Here is a 27,055-nt window from a genome sequence, read left to right as displayed (position 1 = left end):
CATGACCTCCATTCATGATCTATCAACTTAAACCAATCAAAGCACTTTGATGTGACTCAGCTCAGTTCACAAACAAGCAATGTTTCAAATATAGTACCATAGCTTTGGTAATTTCTGTAATTGTAATTTTTTAATAACTTTACATTTAATTTCTATCAGGAATGTATCCTGGATCAAGACAGCACGACGCTAAGTAAACAATTCACAAAAATCATACACATAGCAAGTAGGTACCAGATGATACGTGCTCACATACACACTAATTAAGCACAAAGCAGCAGGAGAGCTATATTGTCATGTGTTCACTAATGCTCACTAATGCTCACAGCTGATGAGACAACAGAGTAGAGCCTCTGGTTGTGCTCCCACTGTTTAATGGCTACCAGCACACTGCAGTTTTGCTTTACTGTTTGAGGCTGTGTGTACATGGGCCCAGGGTGTGGCTTTGGAGCTCGGTCTGGTGGTCGTACAGGTGGAAAATTAGAGGGACAGCTCCCTCTGGACACTCCATAGGGTCTGGGCACTCTGCTTCAGTTGGTAGGCCTCGTGCTCCCTCAGGGGCTGGTTGAGCACCCCACATACCCCAGGCCAGCCCAGAACACAGGGCAAACTTAGGAACACCTCCTCCTGTATATCATGGAAGCCCTGGGAAAACAAAAATCACACACAAAACTTATTTTCATATGGGGTTTATGATGGTATTATGTAGGCTTGGAGAATTTCAACTTTTATTTTTTGAAATGCTCCTTACCTTGCATGTACCCAAACAATGTAAATCATTTATATGAACCCAATGCAGTCCTGCAGAGATGGTGTAGTGATGGTGCACTAACAGTCTATCAAACAGCTTTTCGCATACAAAACTAAGTGAAAGCCAAGTTCAGTGTTTACACATTTATATATATAAATTTACAATCCATGTGTCAACTATTGTTGTAACCTGCTTCCAACCTTACAGCGGCTCGAACTGATTATCATCAACGCTGGTGTTCGTGCAGTGGTTGAGGGGGCCCACCTTAACAAGGGTGGAGACAGGGTGGACAATCCTGAGGTTCCTCAGTATGGACTGTGTAAGGTTGCACACGCTCAGTCCGATGGCCCAGGAGGTGTAGCCCTTCAGTCTGACCACCTCATAAGCACTGCACATTTAAAAAAGCTTTCATTAGTGCACAGAGTCCCAGCTAAGACCTCCAACACAGATGGATGGATAGTGGTGGTGACTGAGAATGCACAGAGAAGGATACTATGGGACAGGATTTCATTTGAAAGAAAACAAAGCTCTTTTCTCCCCTATTTCATGTCTCAGTCGTACATGTCACATTTTATCTAAACTCAATGGCCTGGAGGCAGCAGTGACTTTGTTTCTGCAGCATTTATGACCTCATTTACTTCTATAGTGATGAGGTCAGAGGTCATCCACCGATTTCCCATACATGTTTGTACTGTGGCACAATGTCATTGATCAAACCTATGATAAATGAGGACTGCTGTCTACTGTCTGGGTCAGAAGCATAGCAAGGGACAGCCAGGGGTAAAGTACCTCTCCACCACATTCTTGTGAACTCCTGGCCAGCCTTCAGAGTCTTGCTCTCTCTCCAGGTCAGGGCTGAGGGACTGCAAATTGACTCCTGCCACGTTGGCACCACTCCACACTGCCACTATATGGACAAATGGAGAATGACTGACTATTGTACACAACACTGTAATTAGGTCTCTGCGATCATATGCGTTAGGCCACTAGGTACAGTCTGTATCATTATATACCAGTTGCATTACCTGAATCACCACAGTTACCAGGTTTATGGTAATCAGTGTTTCTTGAACACCTTTAAGGTTTTAACCCACTGTTTACAGTGGTGTCTGAATGAAACTGTTGTGCCACTGATTGCTGCTCTTAGATTTTTGTCACATGTAAATAAGTTCCTTTTAGGTATGTGTTCCCTTCACAGTTGAGTGGCTGTAGGAATTAGAACCTATGCTCTCTGCATGTATATTTTTAAATGCATTTTGTTTGTGAGCTGATGATATTTTTCCAGGAGGATAGTTAAATTGTGTGTTACAGTTTGGTGGAAACCTGAGTTTCATTTAGCTATATCCATCTGAAAACAATGAACCAAGCGAATATTGCTACATGCATTTATACAACAACAAGGTTTTAGATGTTATTACTACTTCCATTGTTAGAATTATGTGGTCTAATCTATTCCAGTAATGAAATTTATTGGATTACCCCAAACTCATTATGATTAGACTCTCTTCAGCAAATAAACCACTGCTTAATGACAGTGAGTTACCTTGTATGTAAGGCATCAAATCCCTGACCCTGAAAGGCAGAGCCCAAACAATAAGGCTTGAAACCACTTTCATGCCTTCTTGTTAACTTCAAGTGAAAAAATATTTTAACTAACAGAAATATGTCCACAACATTGAAAGGCCGATGAGTTTGTGTTTGGCTTATACTGGTATTAAGGTATTATCAACAGGAGGCCAGTTGGCAAAATAGATCTTAAACAAACATTTCCTGTCCCACGGAAATCTAGACTTTGACCCTCCAACAAATATACACAATGTGGTAACTCTTCCAACACTTTTCCTTTCACAGTTTTTAATGTAATTCTAAATTGTAGTATCAGAGCTTGGCTAGGCATTTGTGCTCACCTATTGTGTTACAAGTGTTGCTTATGTAAGTGGGTGCATTAATTTAATAAGTAAAACTTATTAGTAAGTTATCAGAAAGTGAACTGCAGTTAAACGTAAATACAGATAATTAACTTAAATACAGATATCTGCAATTAAAGGGTTATACATTTTCGTTAAGTAATTTCTATTGTATTGGAATATGCTGAAACACTTATGCAGAAAACATAAAATGCAGGCATCTGTTCGTTTTCTATGACTTGCAATATACTGTCTAAAAACAACACAACTTTAGTACATTCTTTTGTTCAGTTCTTTCCAAAATGCGATTGGACCCTTCGCATTATCATGATAGGTGGACTATATGCTTCAGGTCTTTATTTCAGTTGATAATGCTTAACAGGGCATGGACAGTAACTTATAATGGCTGGAACAGTGGACTGTAACCAGAGGTGTGTGGGTTGATGCCCCTGGTTGGTCACTACTGAAGAACCTTACAGAATTAAGTTACGTGCACCTCATAGCTAAGGCCCTGAGTCACAAAGATGCAACATTACCAAGGGTCTACAAAGATATGTATCTGAGGCAGTTGCAGTAAAGCCCCAGCAGACACCAGATGAATTCATGGACAGACATGAATTTGTGGCAAGATTGACGATTCATGTGACGAGAGCATGTCTCACCACTGGTATCGCCGTGTTCTCCAATGATGTACCCATGTACACTGCTGGGGTGAATATGCAGCCTCTCCCCCATCAGAAAACGGAAGCGGGCCGAGTCCAGGTTAGTGCCACTACCGATGACCCGCTCCTGGGGGAACCCGCTCAGCTTCCAGGCCACATAGGTCAGAACGTCCACTACAGCAGCACACAGAGAGGGTGCAGGGACAAATATTAGAGTCCTTTAGGTTTTGAATCTGGACCTATTGGACCTAATTACCAAGCCTTGTCCTTACAGCATTCTTCATGTCAGAAAAAATGACCTAGTTTGTAATTCCAGCAAACATCATGTAATGATCCGTGAGATTTCCTTGGTAATAGAAATGTCATCAATCTGCAGATAAAAAAGTACATTTCTCTGTGATATCTATTTAGGTACATTCAAATGTGATACCTCAAATCCTTTCACTTGCTGGGATTTATTAAAAGGTTTCATTTATTTATGATTTATGATCAGAATGTGGGTCACATTTCCAATTAACCTGCCCCTCTGAACCATCCATTGTCTCTTAAAACAGAGTATTTGTGTGCTGATGCAGGGATCTTTATCACTTGAGACAGAGCAGGTAGCAGTCGTGGTGAGTCACCTGGGTTAGAGACAATGAGCAGGATGGCATCTGGACTGTACTGGGCCAGCAGGGGAACAATGTTTCGGTACACCTCCACGTTCCTGTGGACCAGGTTCAGCCGGGTCTCCCCCTCCCTTTGACGCACACCGGCTGTGATGATGCAAAGCTTGGAGTTGGCCGTCTCTGAGTAATCTGTTAGAGCACAGGCCACAAACTGAAGATGATTGCTATTTTCATATGGCACAGGCATTACAGCACACAGAACAGACAAAGTCATGGCTTTTGCAAGTCTTGCCCTGGAATAACCCTGTGAACTACACTCTCTGAAACTCCTGATATCTTGAATCATTTTCCTTATGGACCATGACTCTGTAAATGCAAGAACCAGGGCTGGAATCAAGGCTGTCTAAGAGATTTTCCCAGAACAAATTGATTATTGGGTATCCTGAAGGCCTAGGCTGGAATTATGTTCAACCTTTGACCTGCCACCTAATTACAAACTATAAACCAGTGTAGTATAATTAAGTAGCATCAGAGGGCATGCAAGAGTACTCTGTTACAAAAAGGTGATGTCACCCCCCACAGCCATTACCAGAGTGTGATTATTTCCTGGGGTGCAGGATGGGTAACTATTTCCCATGGTCTTTATCTTATGTTTACTGTATTCCTTGTTCATGCAGATGAACAGGCCTGCACCCTGAAACCCACAATGGACCTTTGTTACACCAGCTACAGTAAAATCAACTGTTTTGTTCCTTGTCTGAAACTTGGTTAAATATGATTGGTATTATTAGCTCAAGGTTTGCACTCTACTGTGGCCAGAGTTTCCCACATCTGTCTTGAAATGTGTATGCTATTATTATATACTCATCAGTATGACTGCTGGACAAAACTTTTCAACAGTGTAATACCATCCACTGGCCTATAAAACATTAAGCATGAACAGAAAGAAAAGCCTATATGCTCATTGTGGAGTCAGTGCATCTCAGTACTGCCCTGTCCCCCCCCCCCCCCCCAGCAATCTCTCCATGTTCAATAACAACAGCAGCAGTGAGTCACTGGGGAAAAGCTCTTCCCTGAATACTCTGATCTCATCTCACTTCAGCCCCTGGTGTATTTGACCTGCCTGCTGACGAAGGAACAAACATGCACCTCACGCACTGACATGGCCATTTACTGGGACACAGACACCGCCTTCAGCATTAACACATTAAGCCTTATCCTCTCCACTCTGCCCTCTGGACCAATAAGTGAATTTTCATTACAAGGACATTATATACTGTTTCTGAATTACTACTAATCAAAAAATTGTGAAATTGTCATACATAATGTGTTCGCACCGATGTGCACCTAAAGAACAGGATGAGACAAAAAGAGACAAAAACTACTGAAACATTTAGTACTGTCACAGCACACACAGTAACACTGTCTCTAGTGTCCATATCACTGCCAGAATGAACTGGTGAGAGCCAGCTTGTTCTGCCTAAACTCAGCTCTTTTAGAAAAGTGAAGGGAAGTTTCTTTTGTTAGAATCTGCATGTTGTACCGTTGTGAGGGTCATCAGTTCATGCCTCTTTGAAGTGTCATCCCAGTTCTGGTTACACACATGTCAATTCAATCACTTTTTGAAAATTCACTTTTGAATTTGCATAAGTGAATCATACAGTTCTCTGTACAATTCACACGTCACTTTAAATGAGTCACGGATGAATTTAAGAGTGTCCTCTAATGTACCTTTGGCTGCTCTAATGATAGGGGTCTTCAGGAAAAGACTGCCATGCTGCAGATCCAATACCTCCCCCTGAAGTTTGTCCTCCATCACATCAATCAAGGTGACATCATCAGCTACACCCTACACAGACAATGTGGAGTGATCATCTGGATAAGCCTGTCGATACATATTTTTCTAAAAACTCTCATTTCCAGTTATACTTTTGTACATGAAAAATATGAATTGTTTTTCCCAGTTCAATATAATTGAAATCTATGAGAACTGGAATCTATGAGATTGCCTTATTTGCAATTCCTGTTCATATGAATTCCTTTATTATGATGATGGTTATGAATATTGATGGACATTAGTAATTGTAGTTCACATAATATTGTCAGAGCATTTCTTTAATGCTGCAGCACTATTGTCAAATAACAATATCAATGTTCAAACAGTGGTGCGCGTAAACTGAGACCACACGCTCTGGACTCACCGATTGCAGGATACTAAAAGCACAGGCCATGCCCACCTGGCCCACCCCTACGATGGTCACCTTGCACCTTGGCGGCACCACCTCACCAGGGTTGAGCTCCTGGAGGAGTTTATCTCTCACTGAAGTCATCGCCCTGTCCATCGCGCCAACATATTGTTTATTGTTAAATTATTTATTTATTCAATACAGTACTTCAGACGGTAAACTATAGACTATAGTTATGAGAAACATTTCAGCACCAAAACATGTTAAAATTTACTTAAATGAAAGAATACGTGAGTGCATTTTTTCAGACGTTGCACGTTTCACTCGTTCACTGTTTTGTTTCAAGTAAATTAGTTTCTTATGTCACCTAGTTTTGAGGCTCCTTTCTGATAACCACATCCGTAAAATACTACTTTCCGATTAATATCTGTAACGTTACATTCAGTGAATCGTCTTTGTAAAAGCGTAATTCTACGTTTTACTGTCCACTTGCATATGACTACCATATTAATGGCAACATATCGGGCATTTTACAGACATTTAACATTTAAAATATTTATCATTTGCATTATCGTGATGCACCTTCAACACACTTCACGAGGTTTGTGACTTCATCTCGATTGGCAATTGCTCATATGCTTGTCATAACTTAAAAGTTCAGACATCGGTGGACCAAGTTTTGAAGAAATAGGCTACTATGTTTGTAAAAACACTGTGGTTAAAGAAAAGCTGACCTACCTATATTGTTCACACCAACCGAGACGTTCACCGCACCCTCTTCAAAGAAGCTCTTTCTATGTACGTTGTATTTCACCACCCCTTCCCTAATTGAATGGCGGTCAGTGCACTTTCAGTGTCAAATAGGAAGTCTTGGCTCCATCTCGAGGATAAAGCTGGGACTGCATCCACCCTCTCCACCTGCGTTCTCCCGGACATTTAAATATAGTCACGGAAGCCGAACTTTGCTAAAAAAAAAAAAAAAAAAAGAGTGATCAGTTTTTTCTTGCCCTCTGCTGTTCTGTTCAACTATTTTAGTTTGTTTGGATGGGAGGACATATTTGCCACACTATTTTCCAGCCATATAAAAATATTAAAAAGATTGTTTCCAACATGTGTTTTCTACCAAGATCTTTCTTTATGTTTAATGGAAGACAAACTCCAAATGTGATAGACAAACATTTATTCATCTCTAAACAATACTATCTGTTGGTTGTACTCTGGTACGACAGTCCTGTCTAAAGCATACACCTACATGTCAGAACAACTGCTAGACCCCACAGAGCTATATAAATTCTAGCTCCTACAATGTTACTTCAAATGTGCCTCGGTAAAGGCAGCTGAAAAAAATGAACAAATATTTAATATGTTTATTCAATGTGTATCAAACTTGCCTAACATGATTTGACCTCACAAAGCTGCAGTCAAATTGAGCATGTTTTTCTGCTCTATAAACCAGCTTCAATTTGTCCTGCATGAAAGGTCAGTTGGAAAGCTGGAAAATTTTACAAAAAATATTTGATAAATTAAGCAGTGGCAAAAACAGCTGAATAATTTTACTAACGCTTCCACAGAACTTTGTACTCTATAGCTGACGTGGTGTCATATGCTGCCTTAACCACAATTCTGGTATCTATCACAACCTCAGTAATCTAGAGCATTTTCCCTGAGAAGGACCAAGGAGAAATGACATGCAGCCCATAAACTGTAAGGTGCTGACACATGGACACTTACATCTTAAATGAAACAAATTCCACAGCATTGCTTTGTTTCCTGCAAACAAAAACCTATGTTTCCAGTTATACAGTTGAAGTTTACATAAATTTTACCTACAGGCTTACATAAATAAACAAGTTCTCCAAAGTTTCTCATATCATTTTTTGTTTATGGCGCAATTGCCTCAGTTTTTCTAGGTGCCTTTATAGCCTTTTGGATGTTAACATCTGTCACCTGTTGCATATGTTTTAAAAACACAATAAAATTACCCACGCAAAAAATACTCTGACCCCCTGAAACCATACAAAGATGTTTGCATAATGTGTTAATATAGCCAATCCGAGCATTTACCATAAATCTTGCATGATTGTGAACGTCTTCATTTTTGAGCATTTGGCAAGTAGTTTCTCCTTTACCCGGCAAAATACCAACCCTTACCAAAAAAAGGGCTGATAGGCGGGACTGAGAGTGACTAACCAATCAGTGCATACACTGTGTGGCTAGTATCCAGGAAGTACAGGGTTAAAGGAGGTGACGCTCAACGGAAAAAAGGTCTTAGTTTTTGCCAAATAATCCAGAATATGGATTGGAATGAGGGAAATGGGGTAAGTTTGGCGCGACATCTAATATTCAGGGTTTCTCTAAAACACAGAGAGAAATTGTAATTTCCGTATCATCTACCTACTTAAAACTTGGACAGCTGGCTAGCAAAATATCGACCTTTTCTTTCCTTTCTGTCGATAAGTTTCGAGGAAATGCTTTTAGTTATCTTACTAAATATGAACATTAAAATTGGTGTCGATGCTTTAACTATTAAGATCTCTAGGTTTCACACAGGCACAGGTGTTTGATTTGGTGATTTTTTTCAGACAGCAGTGGACTATGTTGCTACTGAGGATTAGCTTGCTACCATATGCTAGTGTTAGTGCGACAGATACGGCCAATGTTAGCTAGAGTAGCGAGCTAAATTAGGCTCTGAAATGGCTTTCGCTCTGTGGTCATCTTCTGTTATCTCGTAACTAGCCATAGAGATGTCAAAATTAATCACATATCCCCCTTTGTATTTTGGTAAATTTGTACAAATACGGACGACGAGGTGTAGCTCGCCAGATAGCTTGTTTGCTTGCTGTAAAGTATGTAACTGGCTAGCTCTGCTTGCGGAGACGAAAAAAACGAAACTTTTTTCTGGTTACTGAACAAGTCTCGTCCACGTGTTCGTTTCATACTAGTACACTGGGTCTGACATGACAACTGTAATCTTCAGGTAGCCTATAGATGCAGCTAGCTGTGCTGTGTTTTCGCGTTTGACCAAAAATACTAGTGCCTTCCTCCGTCTTTACACTACGATCCTTATCAGTGAAGTAACCAGTATAAAAGGTTATGCGGTAAAACGAATGCTGTTGGAGCTATGCACAAATAAAATTTCTTTGGTGTGAGAACAGATAACAGATGGAGTTGACATTTGCTTATCGTACCAGTAATTATTGTGTGGATTTTGAGTGGATATTCACATTTAGTTTCCAACAATAGGTTTGTTTTTAACTTGAAGTGCTCGTGTGAGTATATTTTTAAAGTTCTCATTGCCTCAAGTGTATATGTATTCTTTTGCAATTTCACAGTTGGCCAAAATGTCACTTAATATTTTGATGTGCAATGCATGCATGCAAATGATGGGTATGTGGTATGTTAACCATGAGATGTGATTGTCCAGCCTTTAAGAAATACGTTTTGGCGTTGTGGTCACATTCACACCAGTTTCTAGTGAACCTTTCTACGTTCGTCAACGTGCAAAACAGCCAGGGAGGTGAAGGAATGTGTTTTGTAGCAACTTCAGCAGTTATCAAAGATGATATTTGTGGTCTCCTACCTGTTAAATACAGTGGTCCCTGTGTTCCTTTACAAATCTCCAGAAAACTAATTGTTGCATCTCTAACATAACATGGAACTGTACACACTTTTGTCAAAGTGTCCGTCTCACAGTCACATGGATGACCACTACCATGGACACGGGGGACACTCTCACGGTCACCCGCATGGGCATGGACATGGACAGAGCGGAATGATGCATGGTTTCAAACCAGGATTCCACGGACAGTTTGGCCCAAGGAGTGACATTATAATGGACCCCACACAGCAACCGAAAAAGCGCTCCCATATGGAGGACAGCAGCAGCTGGGACATCATAAAGGCAACACAGTATGACTGATATTTTTAATGAGTCACTCATTATTATATAACAGGCCTTTGTGTGTTACCATGATATCCACACACGCGTATGTAATTAAATTAACATTTGAAGTTTTTATTGACAGGTTGAATTTTAAGTTTCAAAGTAGAGGTGTTGTGTACACCTTGAGCAATTTTTACAGTGATTTTCTGTATTGTGCTGTGACTGCATTAGATATGGACTGTTAAGCCTTGGGGAAGATGTAAGATAGCATATTTCTCAGCAGTCATTCAAAATTTGTTTGAACAAAGTAGGACTGAATACACTTGTTTGTATGTGTAACGGGTAGTACAACATGAAAATTAACTTTACTTTTCGTTAGGATATTTTAAGACATTGAAAACATTAGTGATCTTAATGCATCAGGCAGTGTTTTATTTCTCCTTGCAAATTTTATGAAACTATAGGGTATACATTCAGTATATGCACAGAAAGTTAACAACAACCATGCACGGTAATAGTAACAGATCACATTACATTATGTGGAAAGAATGCAGTTGGATTTGAACTGCCCTTGGCATTCTACATTAGTGCAGCCCATTCAGCTCTCAGATTCAATTCCTGTAGATTAGGAATGGACCGGATATATTCCATGTGCACAGTGGAAAGGGAACAAATGTTTTTGGCCTATGAAACTGCCTGTCTTAGTGAAGTATTTTTGTTCATGCCCTGAAAGGTTTGGAATCCTGGACCGATGTAAAGAGCTGGTAGAAGCAGGTTACGATGTGAGGCAACCGGACAAAGAAAATGTGTCCCTGCTTCACTGGGCTGCCATTAACAATCGGATGGAGCTAGTCAAGTGAGGCTTTTTTTAGCGGAGTCTTATGTGTTAATAAGAATGTTTTGTAGCCATGTTGACTGGACCTAAAATAATTTAGCCTGACTAAGGTCTTTTGTGATGTGACTCTTTTGCTAAAACTATTTATAAAACAGTGTATCAGAAAATGGCTTGTATGGAGCCATATGAACCACCAGATAGGAAGTAAGAAACCACCATGTTAATTAATTGGTTGCATTTCTTAGTTATGATTATGATATAATCATATGATTATGAATAATTATGATTATTAAAGCATTATGTTGCTTTAAAAAGCACCCTTGATGCAGGAAATAAAATAGGAGATGAAGCCAGGCATCCACAACTGCCATTTCCTGCGATACATATTCTGATCTATGCTGCATTTTGTCTTATGTAGCCCAGAGGACTTCTGCTGTTTCTCTAAATACCTAAGGACTATGCATACCCTCTCTGTATTTTTTTCCTAGGTATTACATTTCAAAAGGTGCCATTGTTGACCAGCTAGGAGGTGATCTGAACTCAACACCTCTACACTGGGCAATAAGGTAACTTTCCAATGTAACATCAGAGTAATAACCAGCCATATTTGTCCTGGTTATTGACATTTGTGAAGTCTGAAAAAGGTTTTAGATGTTATGTGGTGGCTTTCCTGGTAGTTAAATTGCATGAGATCTGTTTTTGCAGGACCTGTTGCTGCAGGAGTGTAACATTTCCTGTAATTTTGCTTTGTTGTCCTCCTTTCAGACAGGGCCATCTGTCAATGGTGATTCAGCTGCTAAGGTATGGAGCAGATCCCTCTCTGGCAGATGGTGAGGGCTTCCGTAGCCTTCATCTGGCTGTGCTCTTTCAACACATGCCCATCGTGGCCTACCTGCTGGCTAAGGGACAGGTAGGTCACCCAGCCAAAGGTTCATATTGGTTGTGGAGAAGTCGGGGGCAGCGGTGGGTGAGTGGGTGTGTGTTTTTGTGGGGGGTAATGGGGGTGGTGGATGGTTGCTGTTTGTGAATGTTCTTCTGGAAGCTATTTACGAGTGAGTGGCAATGTGGTCAATAACAGGAAAAAGAGGAGAAGCCCTAAAGAATCCAGTCTGGCCAGCTGTTGCGAAATCTGAGCTTGCGCTCCGAGTCTGTTTTGTCCCATCCAAAGTTCCTTTATCAGGGTTATCAAGAACTGTTGAATTTAGTTGAACTCAGATGATTCTGTCTTAGAGTACTGGTATCCTGTGGAGCTGTGAAAAGCTGTAGAATGTTAATCAATTTCAGTAGTAGTATTGTTGTAACCATTTTTTCCTGTCTTTTCAGGAAGTTGATAGTCCAGATCTAAATGGGCAAACAGCTTTGATGTTGGCAGCCCAAAAAATTATCGGGTAATTTCTCCTTTACCACTGCTTTATTTGAAACTGATTCTTTTTGAAATCAGCATCAAACATCTTGTGTGGCGTTTTCCCCACAGTAGGACATTAGTCAGCGTAGCTGTTCTTTGTTAAATACCCTTGTGGTGTGCTTGCAGACCCGAGCCCACCAACTTCCTCATCAAGTGTAACGCTTCAGTCAACACTGTGGACAAGGTGAATAGGAACTCACCCCTCCACTGTGCAGTGCTGGCAGGGAATGTGGATGCAGTTCACATTCTGCTGGCAGCTGGAGCCAGTGTGGACCTGCAGAATGCCAAGGTGAGGGGTCCTACACTGGATAGAGTGCTGAAGGATGATGTTGGCCATCACTCTCATATAGCTGGAGCGCAGCCATTATTATTTATTATAGGCCATAATGACAAGAATCATTAGCCATACATCCCAGGAGAAACAAGTACATTGGTTCAAAACAGCCAGAAAGACAGTAGGGAAGTGTCAAATTTCTGAAAAAAATGTGCTAAAATTTAAGCATATGACAGTCATTTTTAGCAGACATATACTGCCTATGAGTGTTCTTTGTTACACAGTGTCACTCTGATGTTGGAGAATAGCTCTCGCTGGTCATCATTCTGATATCTGTGAAAGGCTGTCTTGTTGAGCACCATCCAACAGGAGCCATGTTGGGGATTGCCTTGTGTTGGTGAAGATCACAAAGGGGAGACTTGCTAGTGAAGTCTGCCATTTGTGGTGAAAGGTTGCTTGTGCATGCTAAGTCAGTCAGGCATGGGCTGCATTTCATCACTTCCTCTTTACCACAGTGCCACAGGGGACACAAAATATGGCCCCCAAGCAGATCCAACAGGTCTCTTCCTGGGGATATTCAGCTGGTTTTGCTGTATTGTCTCTTCCAATAAGAGCACAGGTGACTGTGCACAATCAAGCAAGATAGCTTCGGTGTGGCTACATCTTTTCATAAGAAACATGGCTTTTTCCAAATTCATGTTCTGCCAAGCATTCACTGCACCACTGTGAAAAGCCAAGATGTATTCCACATGGCTTGAATTTCTAAACTTATTTTTCGGGATAACTAAATCGTGTATGTGAATCTGTATCAGAAACTGTCTTAGTGTATATTGGTCTAAATGAGCTCTCCTGACATAGGTGCTTGTTGATTTTATGTCTCTGCTCGGTGTAGTTGGTCACACAGTTGGCTGTTTTCTTCTTTCAGGGACAAACTCCCATTGATCTAGCCCACCATGTTCACAGCCCCCTGCTGGTTCACATGTTAAACCATATCAAACAGGAGAGGATGAAGTCAAATTCACCCTGTTTTAAGATGGTCAACAAATACAAGGTATGCTCAGTTGTTTTCATTTCTGTGAAGAAATTGTTAAATTCTGTTTCGGAAATCTCTGTTAAATGTTTATCAAGGCCCATAGCTGAACACAATACTCTTTAAATATTTTTAACAACACAACAAAGAAAACTACAGATTAAAGTTGTAGTTATGGTAAGTACAATGCTGTAACAGAGATATTCCCCTCTTAATGGTGCGTCATGCATAATTTCCTGTGCTAAGTAGAGGAAATTTTTAGTTTTCATAATGAGAGGTTTGTTAGTAATTGCATTGGTGCTTTAGGGTACAATTAACCTTGGAATAAAAGAGAGGCAAAAGCTCCAAATAATTTGGTGCAGTTTTCTGTTATGTTTAGAGATTTCACTGGAGGGTATACATTTACAGTATAATTGTGTTAATTCAAAAGAGGCAGCAGATCTTTTGGCCTATATTTGTGATGGTTTTTCCAAAAGTAGCTTTAATTTGTGCTCTTTGTATGAAATGCGATGTGGTTAACCTAGATTTTCAGTTAAATGGGATCCTCAGGAGAATGGCATTAGGCAATGCTATTGTAAGGGAGGGCTGACATTATTCGCTAGGCGATTTAAAAGGGTAAGTGTTGACTGTCTTGCCTGCTATGCCACCCCATTTCTTTAAACTGCTGCCACTGATGATTCACACATCTCTCAGAACACCTCCCCTTTTGAGCAGCTGCCCATTTGTAAGTTAAAGCTTATGTGTTCTGACCATTTTATTGCAACATTTTGTATTCTTAATATGATTAATAATTTAGCCTAAATGCCTGCTTAAATATTTCACTTTAAAGTTATTATAATGCTGCTTATTGAAAATTTAAATGAGGGTTGGAAAAATCTAAAGATTTTCAAAAGATCAGTGTTAACAATTCTCAGCACAAAATGAACAAATTGTCTCAGATGAAATGTAATTCTTCTTGTACAACAGATCTCAGTGCCACTGCATAGTTATTCTGAATGCACTTAGTGTTCCGGCCTTTGGAAGAGTGAGCTTCTATGTGTATGACAGTCAAGGATTCATACTGGCAGATTTCCACTATCGCTGAAGTAGATAAAGGACAGAGTTGTACCACAACAGTTTATCTCCAACACGTGTCTTACACATGTATGCAATCCTTAAAACTGAGCACTTTTTTTTTTTCCTCACATGTAGTCATACTGCGTAGACTTTAATTATTAACCCCCATGGAATGACCCTACAGAGGTAGTATTGTTGTGGTTGAGGTGCATACACTGCTATTGACATTGTGTAAGTGGTGCTGTTGCCTCTCTGCATAGTTCCACCTGCAGCTGTTGTTCTGCACCATGATGCTGTGGCTTGTGGGAGCAATCACAGACATGCGCACCGAGTCCTGGCTGTTGAAGGGAATACTTTTGGCCTGCGTGCTGGCTGTCGCCAACCTGCTGTCACGGTGAGATGTGCCTCCCTGCCATCCTCACTAAGCTATTGCTGATCATCTTATTGAGGATTACACTGCAACCACTACTTTGGTTTTAAACTCTGTCCTTGGGTGTTTGGAATTTAATTAATTTAATATGAAGAGAAAATACCCCTGCATTGTGTGCTTCTGTTTATATTGCGTATATCTGTGGATTTCACAAAACAAATTCACATTCAATGACAAGCTATTCACTAGATGGCACTGTGGAGTAGAAGCAAAGGGCCATGTACAGGGAAAGGCTATACATCAGTCTCTGGGCAGAAATTTATGTATGAAATAGAAAAGTTGGGCATGTGGTCTAATTAAGACCAAGCAGAAAAATTTGCTCTTCAGGACAAATTTATTACTTTGACAGGCTCATTTTCTCTTACAGAGACGGACTTAATCTTCTGTACACAATTAACATAGGCACACCATCTTCAATTATTTGTAAGCACTGGAATGAAAATGAAATGGGAGGGAAAGAAGTATTTTGTATTGATGTTGAATTTATGTTATACGTGTCTGAATAATGGTTGTAGAATTGAGATCATGGGGCTTCTTGCATTTAATCTTCCTGTTTTCTAAGTATAAGTAGTTCTGTCTTGTTTTTGGAGCGACTGCAATTACTCTGTCACCTGTTGTCAGTCACAGCCTTTTGGTTCTTGGTAATGGAAATTTTACTCCAAAGCCCAACTAGCCATAACGGTTACTGTGTATAATGTCAAAAGTTTGGACACACCTTATTAAGATAATGGGAAACATGCATTCAAAGACATTTTGGTCTAAAGACTTGCTTAAATGCTTTAAATCTGTTTCTGAGACAAATATAAATAGTGAAGTTGATGCCTATATATGAAATGTATTTTAATTTTAAAAAATATTTTTGGCTACTTTGAAGAATCTAAAATATAAGAGTTCTGATTTGCTCAACAATTTTTGGTCACTGCATAATTCCATTTGTTATTTCATAGTTTGATGTCTTTACTGTTATTCTAAAATGTGGAAAACGGTAAAAATAAAGAAGAACCCTTCTATGCGTAAGTTAGTCTAAACTTTTGACTAGTACTGTGAATGTGTATCTATGAGTATGTATAACATTCATGTTATTCTGTGTTTATGTTTTATATCATTTAGCTGTTTTGTTTTCTCAATCTTTCTCTGATACATATGTGGAATTGGAATTACAAAGAAGAATGTACTTTTAATAATAACCAAGGTGATAATTCTGTAATTGAATTTGTTTACACATAAGAAATGGACTGTGCATTGTTAACAGCTTCAGTTTGTTCCTAGTTTGTACTTTAGTTTGTACCTTTAGTTTCTAGTGTGTCTTTTGTTCCAGCTGGTGCTGTGTTGATTCATTCAGAGTCTCTGTATAAACTGTTGATTTGTCTGTCTGTGGTTGCCATGCAGGCAGCTGGCAGGCCCCTCCATGCACGGCTTCCTACCTGCCTGCATCCTCTTGGCCTCCCTCTTCTGGATGCTGGTCACATGGTGCCTTTGGTTCCTGCCTGATATCCTTCACAGAGCTTATTATAGGGCTGTCCCTTACAAGGCCACACAGTAAAGCAGCTTCACACAATATCACAACTAACACAACATATATCCTTCGCAGAACTCATCACTTCAGCAGGCTAATGCAGTGTATTGGCTTTATACTACTGCACACATACCACAGTTTTATGCTTGAACTTTTTCCTTGTTCAAGCAACCACACAGGTTTGGCATTAAGAGGAATTATTCAGACTGGCAAATGCAGCATTGTCGCTTTCTTCTTTGAGGTTGAATTTTGCATACAGTTGAACATGTGCTGCACTGATAGTTAATTTTCAGTCCTGCAAAGCTGGTTTCCTTTTTTTACAGCGAAATGACTGCAGTGTTTTGTGTCTTATTACTATGGAAATGAATTGGGCAGGGTAATGCCATGTTTCTCATTGTGCATTCTTATTGTGCATTCTGGCCTGTGAATTTACAAATTGGAGCAGGTTGCTGATAAAGAGATAAGAGAGCAGATTTTTTTGTCTCTCTTTTTTTAATGATCTCCTTGCGTAAATTAATCCCTTACAAAAAATAATTAAAGATAGCTGATGTGGTGAGGGCTACTATTAATGGGAATTTCATAAGGCAGCCGTTGGAGCAATTTGGTTATGAAAGCACAGAGAACTGCCATCATGTTATCTGACAAGTCGGACTACAGAATCCTCATTGTGTTTTTCTAAAATGATTTCCTGTAGAGATCTGTTCAGTAGATAGAGTAGATATTTCAGTAGATATTTCCTCCTTTGGTATAATATCAGTCTCAACAACATTCATGATGGACATGTGAATTTGCATAAAAAGATGATATTCCTTTGTTCAAAGCAAGTGTATTCAAGATATTTGTTCACAGCAGGAAAAGTGAAATGCGTGTAAGTAGGTATATGCATTACAGAAGCGTTCTGTGCGCTCTGAAAGGTATATGGAAATAGTGGGAATGCTGTTTTGTAAATTCTTTAACTCTGGGGTCCACATGTACCAGGACTTACAGTGCAGATCCTCTTCACCATCAGTGCCACTGCTCTGATTTACTATTACTTCAGGAGCTGGAAGACAGACCCAGGCTACATTAGAGTCACTGAGGAGGAGAAGAAGGCTGTAAGGCTACTGAAATGGATCTGCTCTGCACAAAATCCTACACTGTCAGCTGTCCTTCACTGGGGTCACAGGGGAACGGAAAACCAGCTTTTGGCTGAATCGGTGCTTTGAGAAGCTGTGTTGTGAGGAAAGGCTGCTGGTCATTGGGTAGTACTGCAGAGTCATGGTGTTGGTACCAGAAGTGTGAGCCAAGAGCTGTGTTGGGTGGAATCTCTTTGTCTTGAGTTGCTCCACATCTATAAATGGATCACAAATGAACACATTTAATGCATATATGTCAAATCTGAAATTCAAGACCAAGTCCTCACAACAAAGTCTATATATTGTACATACATATACATTAGTAGAATTGCTGAAAGAAACAGCTTGGTCCTATAAAGGAATGATTATTTGCCAACAATCTTCAGGCTTATTATTGGAGTGGTTAACAGAGTAGTATTGGTACAGAGAGATTGTCTTAAGGTATAAGTACAGGAGTGTTGAGCAAGCTGTAGATTATGTTAAGTAGATTTATGCAGAGTTCACATCAGTGGGGTTAATTCCAATTTCCTTTAAGTGCAATTAGAAACACTCTCTGAAAAAGATGAATCCAGGGAAAGTGTTTGGCTGGACATACATGCCATAATAATGCATAAATTAATGTAAACTACTCAGCCTTCATTGATGCCCTATCAGAGATTAAAGGACTAATTTAATTCATCAGTGCTATCAGGCAGTGGCTGTGATAAAATTGGTTGTCATTATCTCTAGTGTGAAATGTGCTCTTAGAAGATGCTGCTTTTCAACTGGAAAAAAATGTCTGGCAAAGGCATAGGAGCAGCTTGTAATTTTAAAATAAAATGGTCAAAACTGATCTTTTAAAGGACCCCAGTAATGACTACTTGAGTGAAATGAAATGTCATCAGAGATGAAGTGTTTGTAAGTTAAATTTGAAATGTAAGTCATCTACAGCATGTCTACTGAGTGAATAAGTGCGTGAGGTGTGAAGGTGTGAGATGAAGACTGTTTATTTGTTAGTATATCATTGGCCTCATTTGATCATGGCACAAAGGTCAAACTGTGTGAAATGGTTGATTGCCAGTGATATTGATAATTTGATGTGGCTCTGACCCCAGAACGTGGTGCTGCTGGCTGAAGCAGGCTGTTTGGACCCCAGGGTCTTCTGCACCTCCTGTATGGTGAGTGGAGATGTCTAAAGTAGAATAAACACAGTCGCCTCATCACAGTCCACTTCATAAAATAGAAGCAGGTGTAGGTTAGCCTCACATAAAACATTCTTAATAATAATTTTTTATTCATATATATATTAAAAGTTTGGATTATTTGGCGCAAGCCCTGGATTTAACTTTACGTTGTCATCTGCAGATGCGGAAGCCGATCAGAGCTGCTCATTGCTTTGCCTGTGATTCCTGCGTTGCTAAGCAAGATCACCACTCCGTATGGATCAATGGCTGCATAGGTGACTGTGGAGGGGTTGCATGTTCTTCAGCATTGATTAAGATCACCATTGTGTCAAGAATGGTGATGTGTGCCTACAGTTAAATGCATTACCAGCTCATGAAGTGATTACTGAAAACTTCTCCACATCAAAGACGGAGGGAGAGGACAAAGGCACACACATCCCTCTGATGGTTCAACACTTTAACAGCTTGGTAGAGAGACACTGTCAGAAACTGTTAAAACCACCATCATTGTGTATGCCATTTATATGTTAATGATGAATATTTCTTTGCAGGTGCCAGGAATCATCGATATTTTGTGTTGTTCCTCTTTTTCCTCACTCTCTTCGGGGCCTGGATGTTCTATGGAAGTCTCACCTGTAAGTTGTTGCAACCATGAGCCATGAGTAGTTAGTGGAGTAAGTCAGTAAGCGGAGCAGTCAGCTCTGAAATTTTGCTGTTGGAAAAAAGTCCAAGCTCACTTTTATTTTCTTACCAAACTTACCATCAAATATGGCAAGGTGCCTGCAGACAAACAGCTTGAGCCTGGTACTGGGAATCACAACTGCTTGACAAATATGTGTAGAATGCCTCCACTTTAATAACTGTCTTCAGTGAAGAGCTGCAATGCTCTCCATAGCATACTGGTCAATATGAGCAGGGCCGGCTTGCATGATGCTTGGGCCTGGGACAAAATTATTTCAACCGGCCCCCGCACCCACCCCAATTAAAACAAAAATATACTTGACAGCACGCTTGGAATATTCAACGCCATGCTTTATTGTTAGGACAACTGAAATGTCATTCAAAAACGTTCAAAAAACAGTCAGAGTGTCATCCATCGCACCTTTTTGGTAGCAAAGTCATGTATTATGTCCTTAAAGTCCAGATTCTGCACCAACTGGCTCTCTATTAAAAGCAGCACCAAACCATTTAATCTGTCTTGAGACATAGTGGATCACAAATTGTTTTTTGTAAGTTTCATTTTACTGAACGTACGTTCGCCACCCAAGGCTGTCACTGGCAAGCACAGAAAAATGCACAGTAAGACACACAAGTCACCACAAATGCTCTGAAGATTCAGTACATACCTTATACACTAGGTAGTGCGTAAGGAACCTGGCGTGTCTTGACCTTATAACCAAGGGCAGATAGGTAGCTACCATATTAGACTCATTAGTTACAAGAGTTTAAAATACAACAGCGTAAAGTAGCAAACTATTCCAACTGCACACTAATAATAAATAATGTGGAACCAGCAAGTCAAATTCAGCAACTGTCAGTCTCGCAGTTACCCTACTGAAACGAAAGTTTAGCAAGATGGCTAAACTACCTCACTAACGTCTAGTAGGGTTCTCATTTCGCTAGCAAGATAATTTGCTGTTTTCAAACAAGACAATGCAATGGGGAAAGTGCATTCCTTACTTCAGGTTTTAATTTCCAGATAATTTCATTAAACGAACAGTCACAGCAAATGAGCCAGCAAACTTATGGGCTCACTTGCATGAGTATGCCTTAGCAGGCTAGTCATCTTCATTTTTTCTCTTTTCTTTTTGCTTTTGAGTGCCAGATTTGTGAGTAGACATTTTGACGGGGGTGTGGACAAATTAACGTAGGACTACCCTTAGGACCAAACCATTTTGCAATATAATAGGGGGGACATATTTAGGCTGCATATTGTAGAATGAAGGTAAATGATTTGACGGCAAGCATCATGTATTCAAAGCAAATAATGCGAACACTTTCTGAAAACATATAAATTTGCCTTAATATTCCACCAATCAATGGCCAACATTTATGAGTGAGGATCACTCTCTCTCCTGCCCCCTCCGGAAAACTTCCCCTGTTGTCACCCTCAGGTGCTGGGCCTAAATATGAGCATGAGGAAGTGTTAATCTCTCAGTTAGAAGTAGGCAATATTATAAGGGGAATAAAGTGAAAGTTTGTTGGACAAAGTTTGTGTGCGTTCTCTGCCATACAGCTCTGTGGTTTGTAGTCCTTGTGAATTTTGGTTGAATTAACCTTTGGCTTTACCTCATTCCAGATTGGTCCAATAACTGTCCAATGAGCTACCAGAAGGATGGGGTGTGGGGAGTGTTGACTGTGCTGGTTAGCTGCTCTCCATGGGTGCTGTACATATTTTCTATCACTTTCTTGCACACTTGCTGGGCCTCGCTCTTTCTCTGTCTGCAGCTGTATCAGGTAGGTGTTGAATTGAGTGCTGCATTAGTACATTCCCCTGGTTTAAACATGTCACTGATCTCAGCCTGATGCAGTAATAGCACTAGCCTTGCTTATTTTTTGTCATTTATTGTAAAAAATTCTAAAATTATTAATACCATGCCACTAATGTAGTATAGCAATATTTTAATTTTAACATATATGTAAATATTTGTGAAATACATTCAGTATAATACTAATTTACCAGTCTCACCTCCTTTAGCTTTCTGTTACCTGACTGTTGTAGATTTTTAGGGCCGGGCTTGGTTATTACTGCAGTAGAAGACCTCCTGCAAAAACCAGGTTGCTGCTGTATGCAGTGTCAGGTGTCAGTGTCTCTCTCCTTTACTTTAGCCAGAGTTCTTCTAGAAGAAATTATATGAATCATGTGAGAGTCCTTTCTGATTTTACACCTTATCTAGACTCTAAATGGTTATAAGATCAGACTCTGGAATGCTTACCCACAATATCAGGGATTGTATGTAGAGTGCTTGGCTACTGATACCTCCTTTAGTGTTTTAACAGGGGCCATAATAGCTAATATAAGAATCCCCTTCTCAGATTGCCGTTTATGGGTTGACTTCAGCTGAGAGGATGAACCTTCTTCAGAGACAAAGCAGATTTCCGCAGTCCTTTTCACTGAGGCAAAATCCATACAAGTAAGTGGAATTTTTTCTGACCAAACATCAGCTTTTCTCCAAGTTGTCTGTCTTAACATGGTAGACAATTTAATTTAATATCCAGCACTTTTTCTAATGTTAGTTATTCTAAAAGAATGAGTGCCTTCTTTTAAATAGAACAAACATGGCCGGATTTAGAGGTGGGCAGGGGTGGGCATTGCCCACCCAAATTTTAGCATTGCCCACCCAAATTTTCTGGCCAGAAGCATGTGTAGGCTATATCTGTTAGAGTAGTTACGCTCGTTTGGAATCCCGTAGACGAATCACTTTTTTCTGCCCCCCATGTCAATATCATTGGCTAGCTGAGCGATTTCAAACTGTTATGATTTCTAATTGGTTGGATGAACGCTACAAAACTTGGAGACGGAAAAATTAACTGACAGTTCTACAGTGCATGGCTCTTGATTGAAGACTAAATCATAGCAACATTTTTCTCATATATGTAATTTAAAATCATCATATTAAAAAAATCATTTATTACATTTATTTTTTGACAGTTTTACTCTTATTGGTTTTGTGTTGTGCAGTATAAGGTGTGTTTCTGGTGGGGTTTAGGACACTGGCGACACCTAATTTAGGACACCTAAATAATAATAATAATAATAACAATAATAACAATAATAACAACAACAATAATAATAATTAATATTATTATTATTATTATTATTATTATTGTTGGTGGTATTATTGTTATTATTATTATTATTATTATTATTCTCTGAAATCATTTTTAGCCCCCTAGCGTTTTTTTTTTTTTTTTTTTAGCGTTTTCACCTAGATTTTGTGAACTTGTCTGTAGAGACGGGACACACAGTTGCAGGTTCAAATGGCTTTATTTAAACAGGTTTATACCACGGCTTTGTTAAATACTTGTTGCTGATTGGTTGGAGGGGTGTGCATTATTCCCTTCCCCATTATTTCACTTCAGGGTGGTTAACAGCCCCTTGGCCCTCGCCGTGGGGCCGCATCACACCACCCTGTCGTGGTTTATTTCCATAGAACTGCACCGCCAGTCGGGCTTTATTCCTTACTTAGAAAGTGTCTGGTTATAATACCAAGGTGTGAATAGTGTCAAAGAACATTAGCTGACGTAGTTCGCTAGAGATTATTGCCTAATGTTAGCTTTCTGAGCTAGTCTGCTTTCATAGTTGCCAGCTAAGGAGCTAACTGATGCACTTTATTATTTTAGTTAAAGTAACCACATGTTTCTTATTCTAATAGAATTGGGCTTTATGGGGTATATTTACAGTACATTTGAACCATTATTATTATACACTACAGTAGACCACCCAACTAATTAGGTTGCTTCTGAAGGTAACATTGTGTACCTAATTGAATTGAGGTTTGCCAAAGTGAAAGGGGTTGAATACTTTTGCAAACAGCATATTCCATTTTTCATTTTCTTAAAAAAATATTTTGTTGTGTAAAACTCATGTTATTTAGGTTACTAATAATTCATTAAATGTATTATTGTTGTAAATTAAAATATAATATATAGAAAAATATAAATTTATTAATTGTTATCCAGTGAAATGAGTGATTTAGTAGGGGGTTGAACACTTTTGCAAGGCACTGTATGCATGTCACATTCTCATTAGGGGCTGAGCCTAGAATCGCCCCTGATTTAGGATAGGCTACTTAGCTAGCTAGCCAGTTCCCCTAGCTAATTAGCTATTGCTATCTTGATAGAGTGGTAGCTTTAGGAATCGGAAGCTTTATAAATCTGATTTAAAGAATTTCTTACCTGGTTAAATTACATGGAGGACTTCTGATATCCTGCTTAGTTACAGTCTAACAGCCAAGCAGCGATTTCTGGTTCCTATTCAACAACTTTCTGCTAATGCAGCGGCGGCTGCTCCAGAAACAAAGGCACTGGGTCCGACGCCTTCAAGTAGTGCATTTTCCATGCCCACTCCGCATTGACACATGATGTTCATAGTTCATGTATATATAGTTAGTTCATAATTACTTCAGGTAGCTTGGTATTTACTGTTTTTTGTCAATTGCTTTGGCTAATGATATTTAATATTTTCAAAACAACAAAGTAACAAAGTAATTGAGAAAAACTGTAATAACACATCGATGACTTAAATGACTGGCTGTAGCAGATGACCGATCATCAACAAACATTGGCAGACAAGCCGTGTTCAAACACCCTCAGTAGGATGCAACATGAAGCGGGATTTGAACCAGAAACCATTCAGTTCCCTATCTGAGATACTGCCACCCCTTATATCTTACATTTCTGTCAAGTTATAGGCTGTTGGTAGCCTATAGACTGTACTTTGCATTGCATTTTTTGATATGCTGTAAAAAGAAAATTATGCATTGGTGAATAAAAATTGCCCACCCCAAAACTATGATTGCCCCCCCAATTGGGGAAATCTAGAATTAGGCCTGAGAACAAATGTTTATAAATTAGTGGTATAAGAATGGAGCTTCATGAGCTCGATAACAGGTGTTAGCATGTGCTGTTAGTCTTTGAATTGATCAAGAGCATGCCACAGCAAAATAGGGTGGTTGAAGTCAGAAAGTAATTTTTTGCACATAGTGACCTCACCCATTTGGGTGGCCATGAAGCCCCAGTCTCCCATCACTGTTGTAATCTGCCTGATGACCACAACAAACGTATGGAACAGGGAGTGTGGCTGCGCTACCACGACTGCTTCAGCTGGACATGTTTTAACGATCTCTTTCCTCTCACCGTTTCTCTCCTTCTGGCAGTTTGGGTTTTGTCCGGAACATTGTGAACTTCTTCCAGCTGCGTTGCTGTGGGCTGTGTAAGCCTGCCATGGTGGACTGGACCCAGCAGTACTCTGTTGCTCTTAACCATTCTACAGGTGATGCATTTAACACTGTTTGACCTGTGGACTCAAAGTCCTCCTCAGGGAGGACCGATCCTCCTGTGGTTCTGAGCTGCAAGACATGTTTAATTTGGAAGGATTTTTTGTTTGTGTGGAAATAATGAGAACCCTCCCAAAAAGGACAAAATGTTATTAAAGTCTGAATTGTAAGTCTTTGTGTAAAAACTAAAAACCATTGCCTTCAAGGGAAAAACAGACAATATAATACCTTGGATGATGTGACTTTTGAGTACCCCTTGAAGTGGTTGATTAAAGTATGTATGAAGTTCAAAGAACATTTTGTATGTAAAGCTGTATTTTGATAAGAGAGTTGTTTTTGAGATGATTTTGTTAAAGGGAACAATTATGAACACATTGTGTGTAATTTTTTAAGAGTTTTAAGTAAATGTTTTATATGTAATAGCAAATACATACCATATATTCACTTACATACCAAAAATGCCTGCTTTGTGTTTAATCTGTTCATTGCCTTGTGAGTTTACCCAAGATTTATGTTATTGTTTGCCTATTTTGGCAATGGAATAATATATCACTGTATTGCATGCTTTAAGGGAATTTTACAAAAAAGTCAAGGAGGATCACTTCCAAAAACAAAGTGCTTTGTCTGCCTTAAGAACCATCCTCTTGGATGAGGAAAACCAAGTACTGTAATAGTGAGTGTCTGATTGAAAGCTTGATCTGAGGTTTGCACTGTAGATCATGATACCATCCTTTTGCGAGTTGAAGTTAAGTCATGTTTCACAACTTGGAGTTATGTATTGCAATGTGGCTTTAATAATTTGTTTAATGTCAAAATAAAACAATTCCAGACCCTTTGGAAAATGATGTTCAATGATCTTTTTAAAAAGGATGACACCTTGTGTTTAGCATAATCTAATAAATTACAAGAAATGGTCATAAATAACTTATTGATTCTGACTGGGGCAGAACCAGACAATCTTTCTTTAGGACAACCTTTGATCTAATACACTTACAATAAAGATAATTACAGCCAGCACATTACGACTAGCCGTCACTTTGTAGCCAGCACATTGGTGATTATTCACTGCTGTGGGGGTCATTTGTCTTCTGTGGTGTGTTTGGATGATTTTTGTGTGTTTGTTACTGTTTTTTTCATTTGCTAATGTAAGTTCACCTGTATTAACTATCTATGCTGTGATTTTTTTTTCATAGTACTTTTACACTAGAATTATGCATTTTACATGATTTTGAGCTGCCTATGTGTTTGGTCTGTGGAATACATTGTTGCTCTGGTAGGGCATAAATTGTCAAGCAACAAGACATTCCTCCAAACTGGGTAGTGATGGAGAAGGCCAAATTTGTGTGGCCATCCAGAGGTCTGTGTAGAAAACACTATTTACTGTTATGAAATGTAAATATTTAATGTTTAAACTCTGTGACAGTCACCCATTGTTGTAAAGGGATGCCACGAGTATATATAACATAGCTTTAAATGAACTTACAAAGGAATCACGAATACTTAAAAACCTCTAAAACAACTTCATCAAATTAAGGAAAGTCATTAATGTTCTGCATAAAAACTCTCATTACCCTCCTGTGGTTTTTGTACTTTTTAATTAGAAAATGATTACACTTGGTCACACAGCTGTGACACATACGGTAATTGTTTCTGATTAATATAAATTTATTTGGTAATTAGCATTGTCATGTTTATTTTAATTATACAGGCTTATTTATGATGGCAGATTTAGCCTGATTAATAATGAATTAAAATGCAGACAATTCTGTGTCTGTTACCTCCTGAAGTGCAAATCAAAAGTTGGAAACATTAAGGATGACCAAATTATATCTTTGTTCTTTGGTAAAACACATTAGTCTGTTAGTCCTGTTTTAGCTGGTTTAAAAATACTGTACAGTTGTAACATGGAAAAGTGGCCTCAGTTTAACTTGATACATAGTTCACTATCAGCCTCTTAAATGTCATTGGGTCACCTAGATTTACCTCACTGCACTGAGATATCGACATAGCCATTATTTTTTTTCCCTGGATAAATCTAAAGTAAGGACTACATAAGCTTTTCTGTGTATTTTATCAACAACATAATGTTTCAGAAAACACTGATAAATAATGTATTAAATGTGGTAACTATCTGAAACTGACTTCATGTTTCAGATAGTTACAGTGATTAATAATGTCTCTTAAATTGGGCAACCATCTGAAGTGGCAGAATGTGAGGATTCCATATGGTGCACC

The 27,055-nt window shown here is 39.2% G+C and overlaps 2 protein-coding genes across 2 annotated transcripts; one reads left to right on the top strand and one right to left on the bottom strand.

The window, feature by feature from the left end:
* Window positions 1–306: 306 nt before the first annotated feature.
* On the bottom strand, window positions 307–6,928 carry LOC118781760 (L-lactate dehydrogenase B-A chain-like). Its single transcript, XM_036534800.1, has 8 exons — window positions 6,853–6,928; window positions 6,130–6,262; window positions 5,660–5,777; window positions 3,944–4,117; window positions 3,321–3,494; window positions 1,541–1,658; window positions 1,016–1,139; window positions 307–645 (listed from the first exon to the last, which is right to left on the bottom strand). The coding sequence occupies exons 2-8, from the start codon at window positions 6,256–6,258 to the stop codon at window positions 481–483; spliced, it is 1,002 nt and encodes a 333-aa protein (XP_036390693.1). The 5' UTR covers window positions 6,259–6,262; window positions 6,853–6,928; the 3' UTR covers window positions 307–480.
* A 1,422-nt stretch (window positions 6,929–8,350) lies between these two features.
* Window positions 8,351–25,185, top strand: zdhhc13 (zinc finger DHHC-type palmitoyltransferase 13). Its single transcript, XM_036534963.1, has 17 exons — window positions 8,351–8,432; window positions 9,794–10,023; window positions 10,731–10,853; window positions 11,321–11,398; window positions 11,598–11,742; window positions 12,156–12,220; window positions 12,364–12,526; window positions 13,437–13,562; window positions 14,858–14,991; window positions 16,417–16,517; window positions 17,513–17,637; window positions 18,753–18,815; window positions 19,003–19,096; window positions 19,373–19,456; window positions 21,121–21,278; window positions 21,858–21,955; window positions 24,701–25,185. The coding sequence occupies exons 1-17, from the start codon at window positions 8,409–8,411 to the stop codon at window positions 24,837–24,839; spliced, it is 1,950 nt and encodes a 649-aa protein (XP_036390856.1). The 5' UTR covers window positions 8,351–8,408; the 3' UTR covers window positions 24,840–25,185.
* The last annotated feature ends 1,870 nt before the right edge of the window (window positions 25,186–27,055 follow it).

This window comes from Megalops cyprinoides, chromosome 8 (genome assembly GCF_013368585.1).
Source record: "Megalops cyprinoides isolate fMegCyp1 chromosome 8, fMegCyp1.pri, whole genome shotgun sequence".
Lineage (NCBI taxonomy): Eukaryota > Metazoa > Chordata > Actinopteri > Elopiformes > Megalopidae > Megalops > Megalops cyprinoides.
The sequence above is the reverse complement of the archived record's forward strand: the minus strand, read 5'-3'. Positions and strand labels throughout refer to the sequence as shown.

Bases quoted from the DNA above. Each gene is read 5' to 3' on its own strand.
- LOC118781760 (XM_036534800.1), bottom strand. From the start codon at position 6,258: ATGACTTCAGTGAGAGATAAACTCCTCCAGGAGCTCAACCCTGGTGAG. The intron at 1,659-3,320 runs GTGAGACATGCT...TTGTCCATATAG, and splicing joins AGAACACGGCGATACCAGTG to TGGCAGTGTGGAGTGGTGCC. The intron at 1,140-1,540 runs GTACTTTACCCC...TTAAATGTGCAG, and splicing joins CACAAGAATGTGGTGGAGAG to TGCTTATGAGGTGGTCAGAC.
- zdhhc13 (XM_036534963.1), top strand. From the start codon at position 8,409: ATGGATTGGAATGAGGGAAATGGG. The intron at 8,433-9,793 runs GTAAGTTTGGCG...CTTTTGTCAAAG, and splicing joins ATTGGAATGAGGGAAATGGG to TGTCCGTCTCACAGTCACAT. The intron at 13,563-14,857 runs GTATGCTCAGTT...CTCTCTGCATAG, and splicing joins AGATGGTCAACAAATACAAG to TTCCACCTGCAGCTGTTGTT.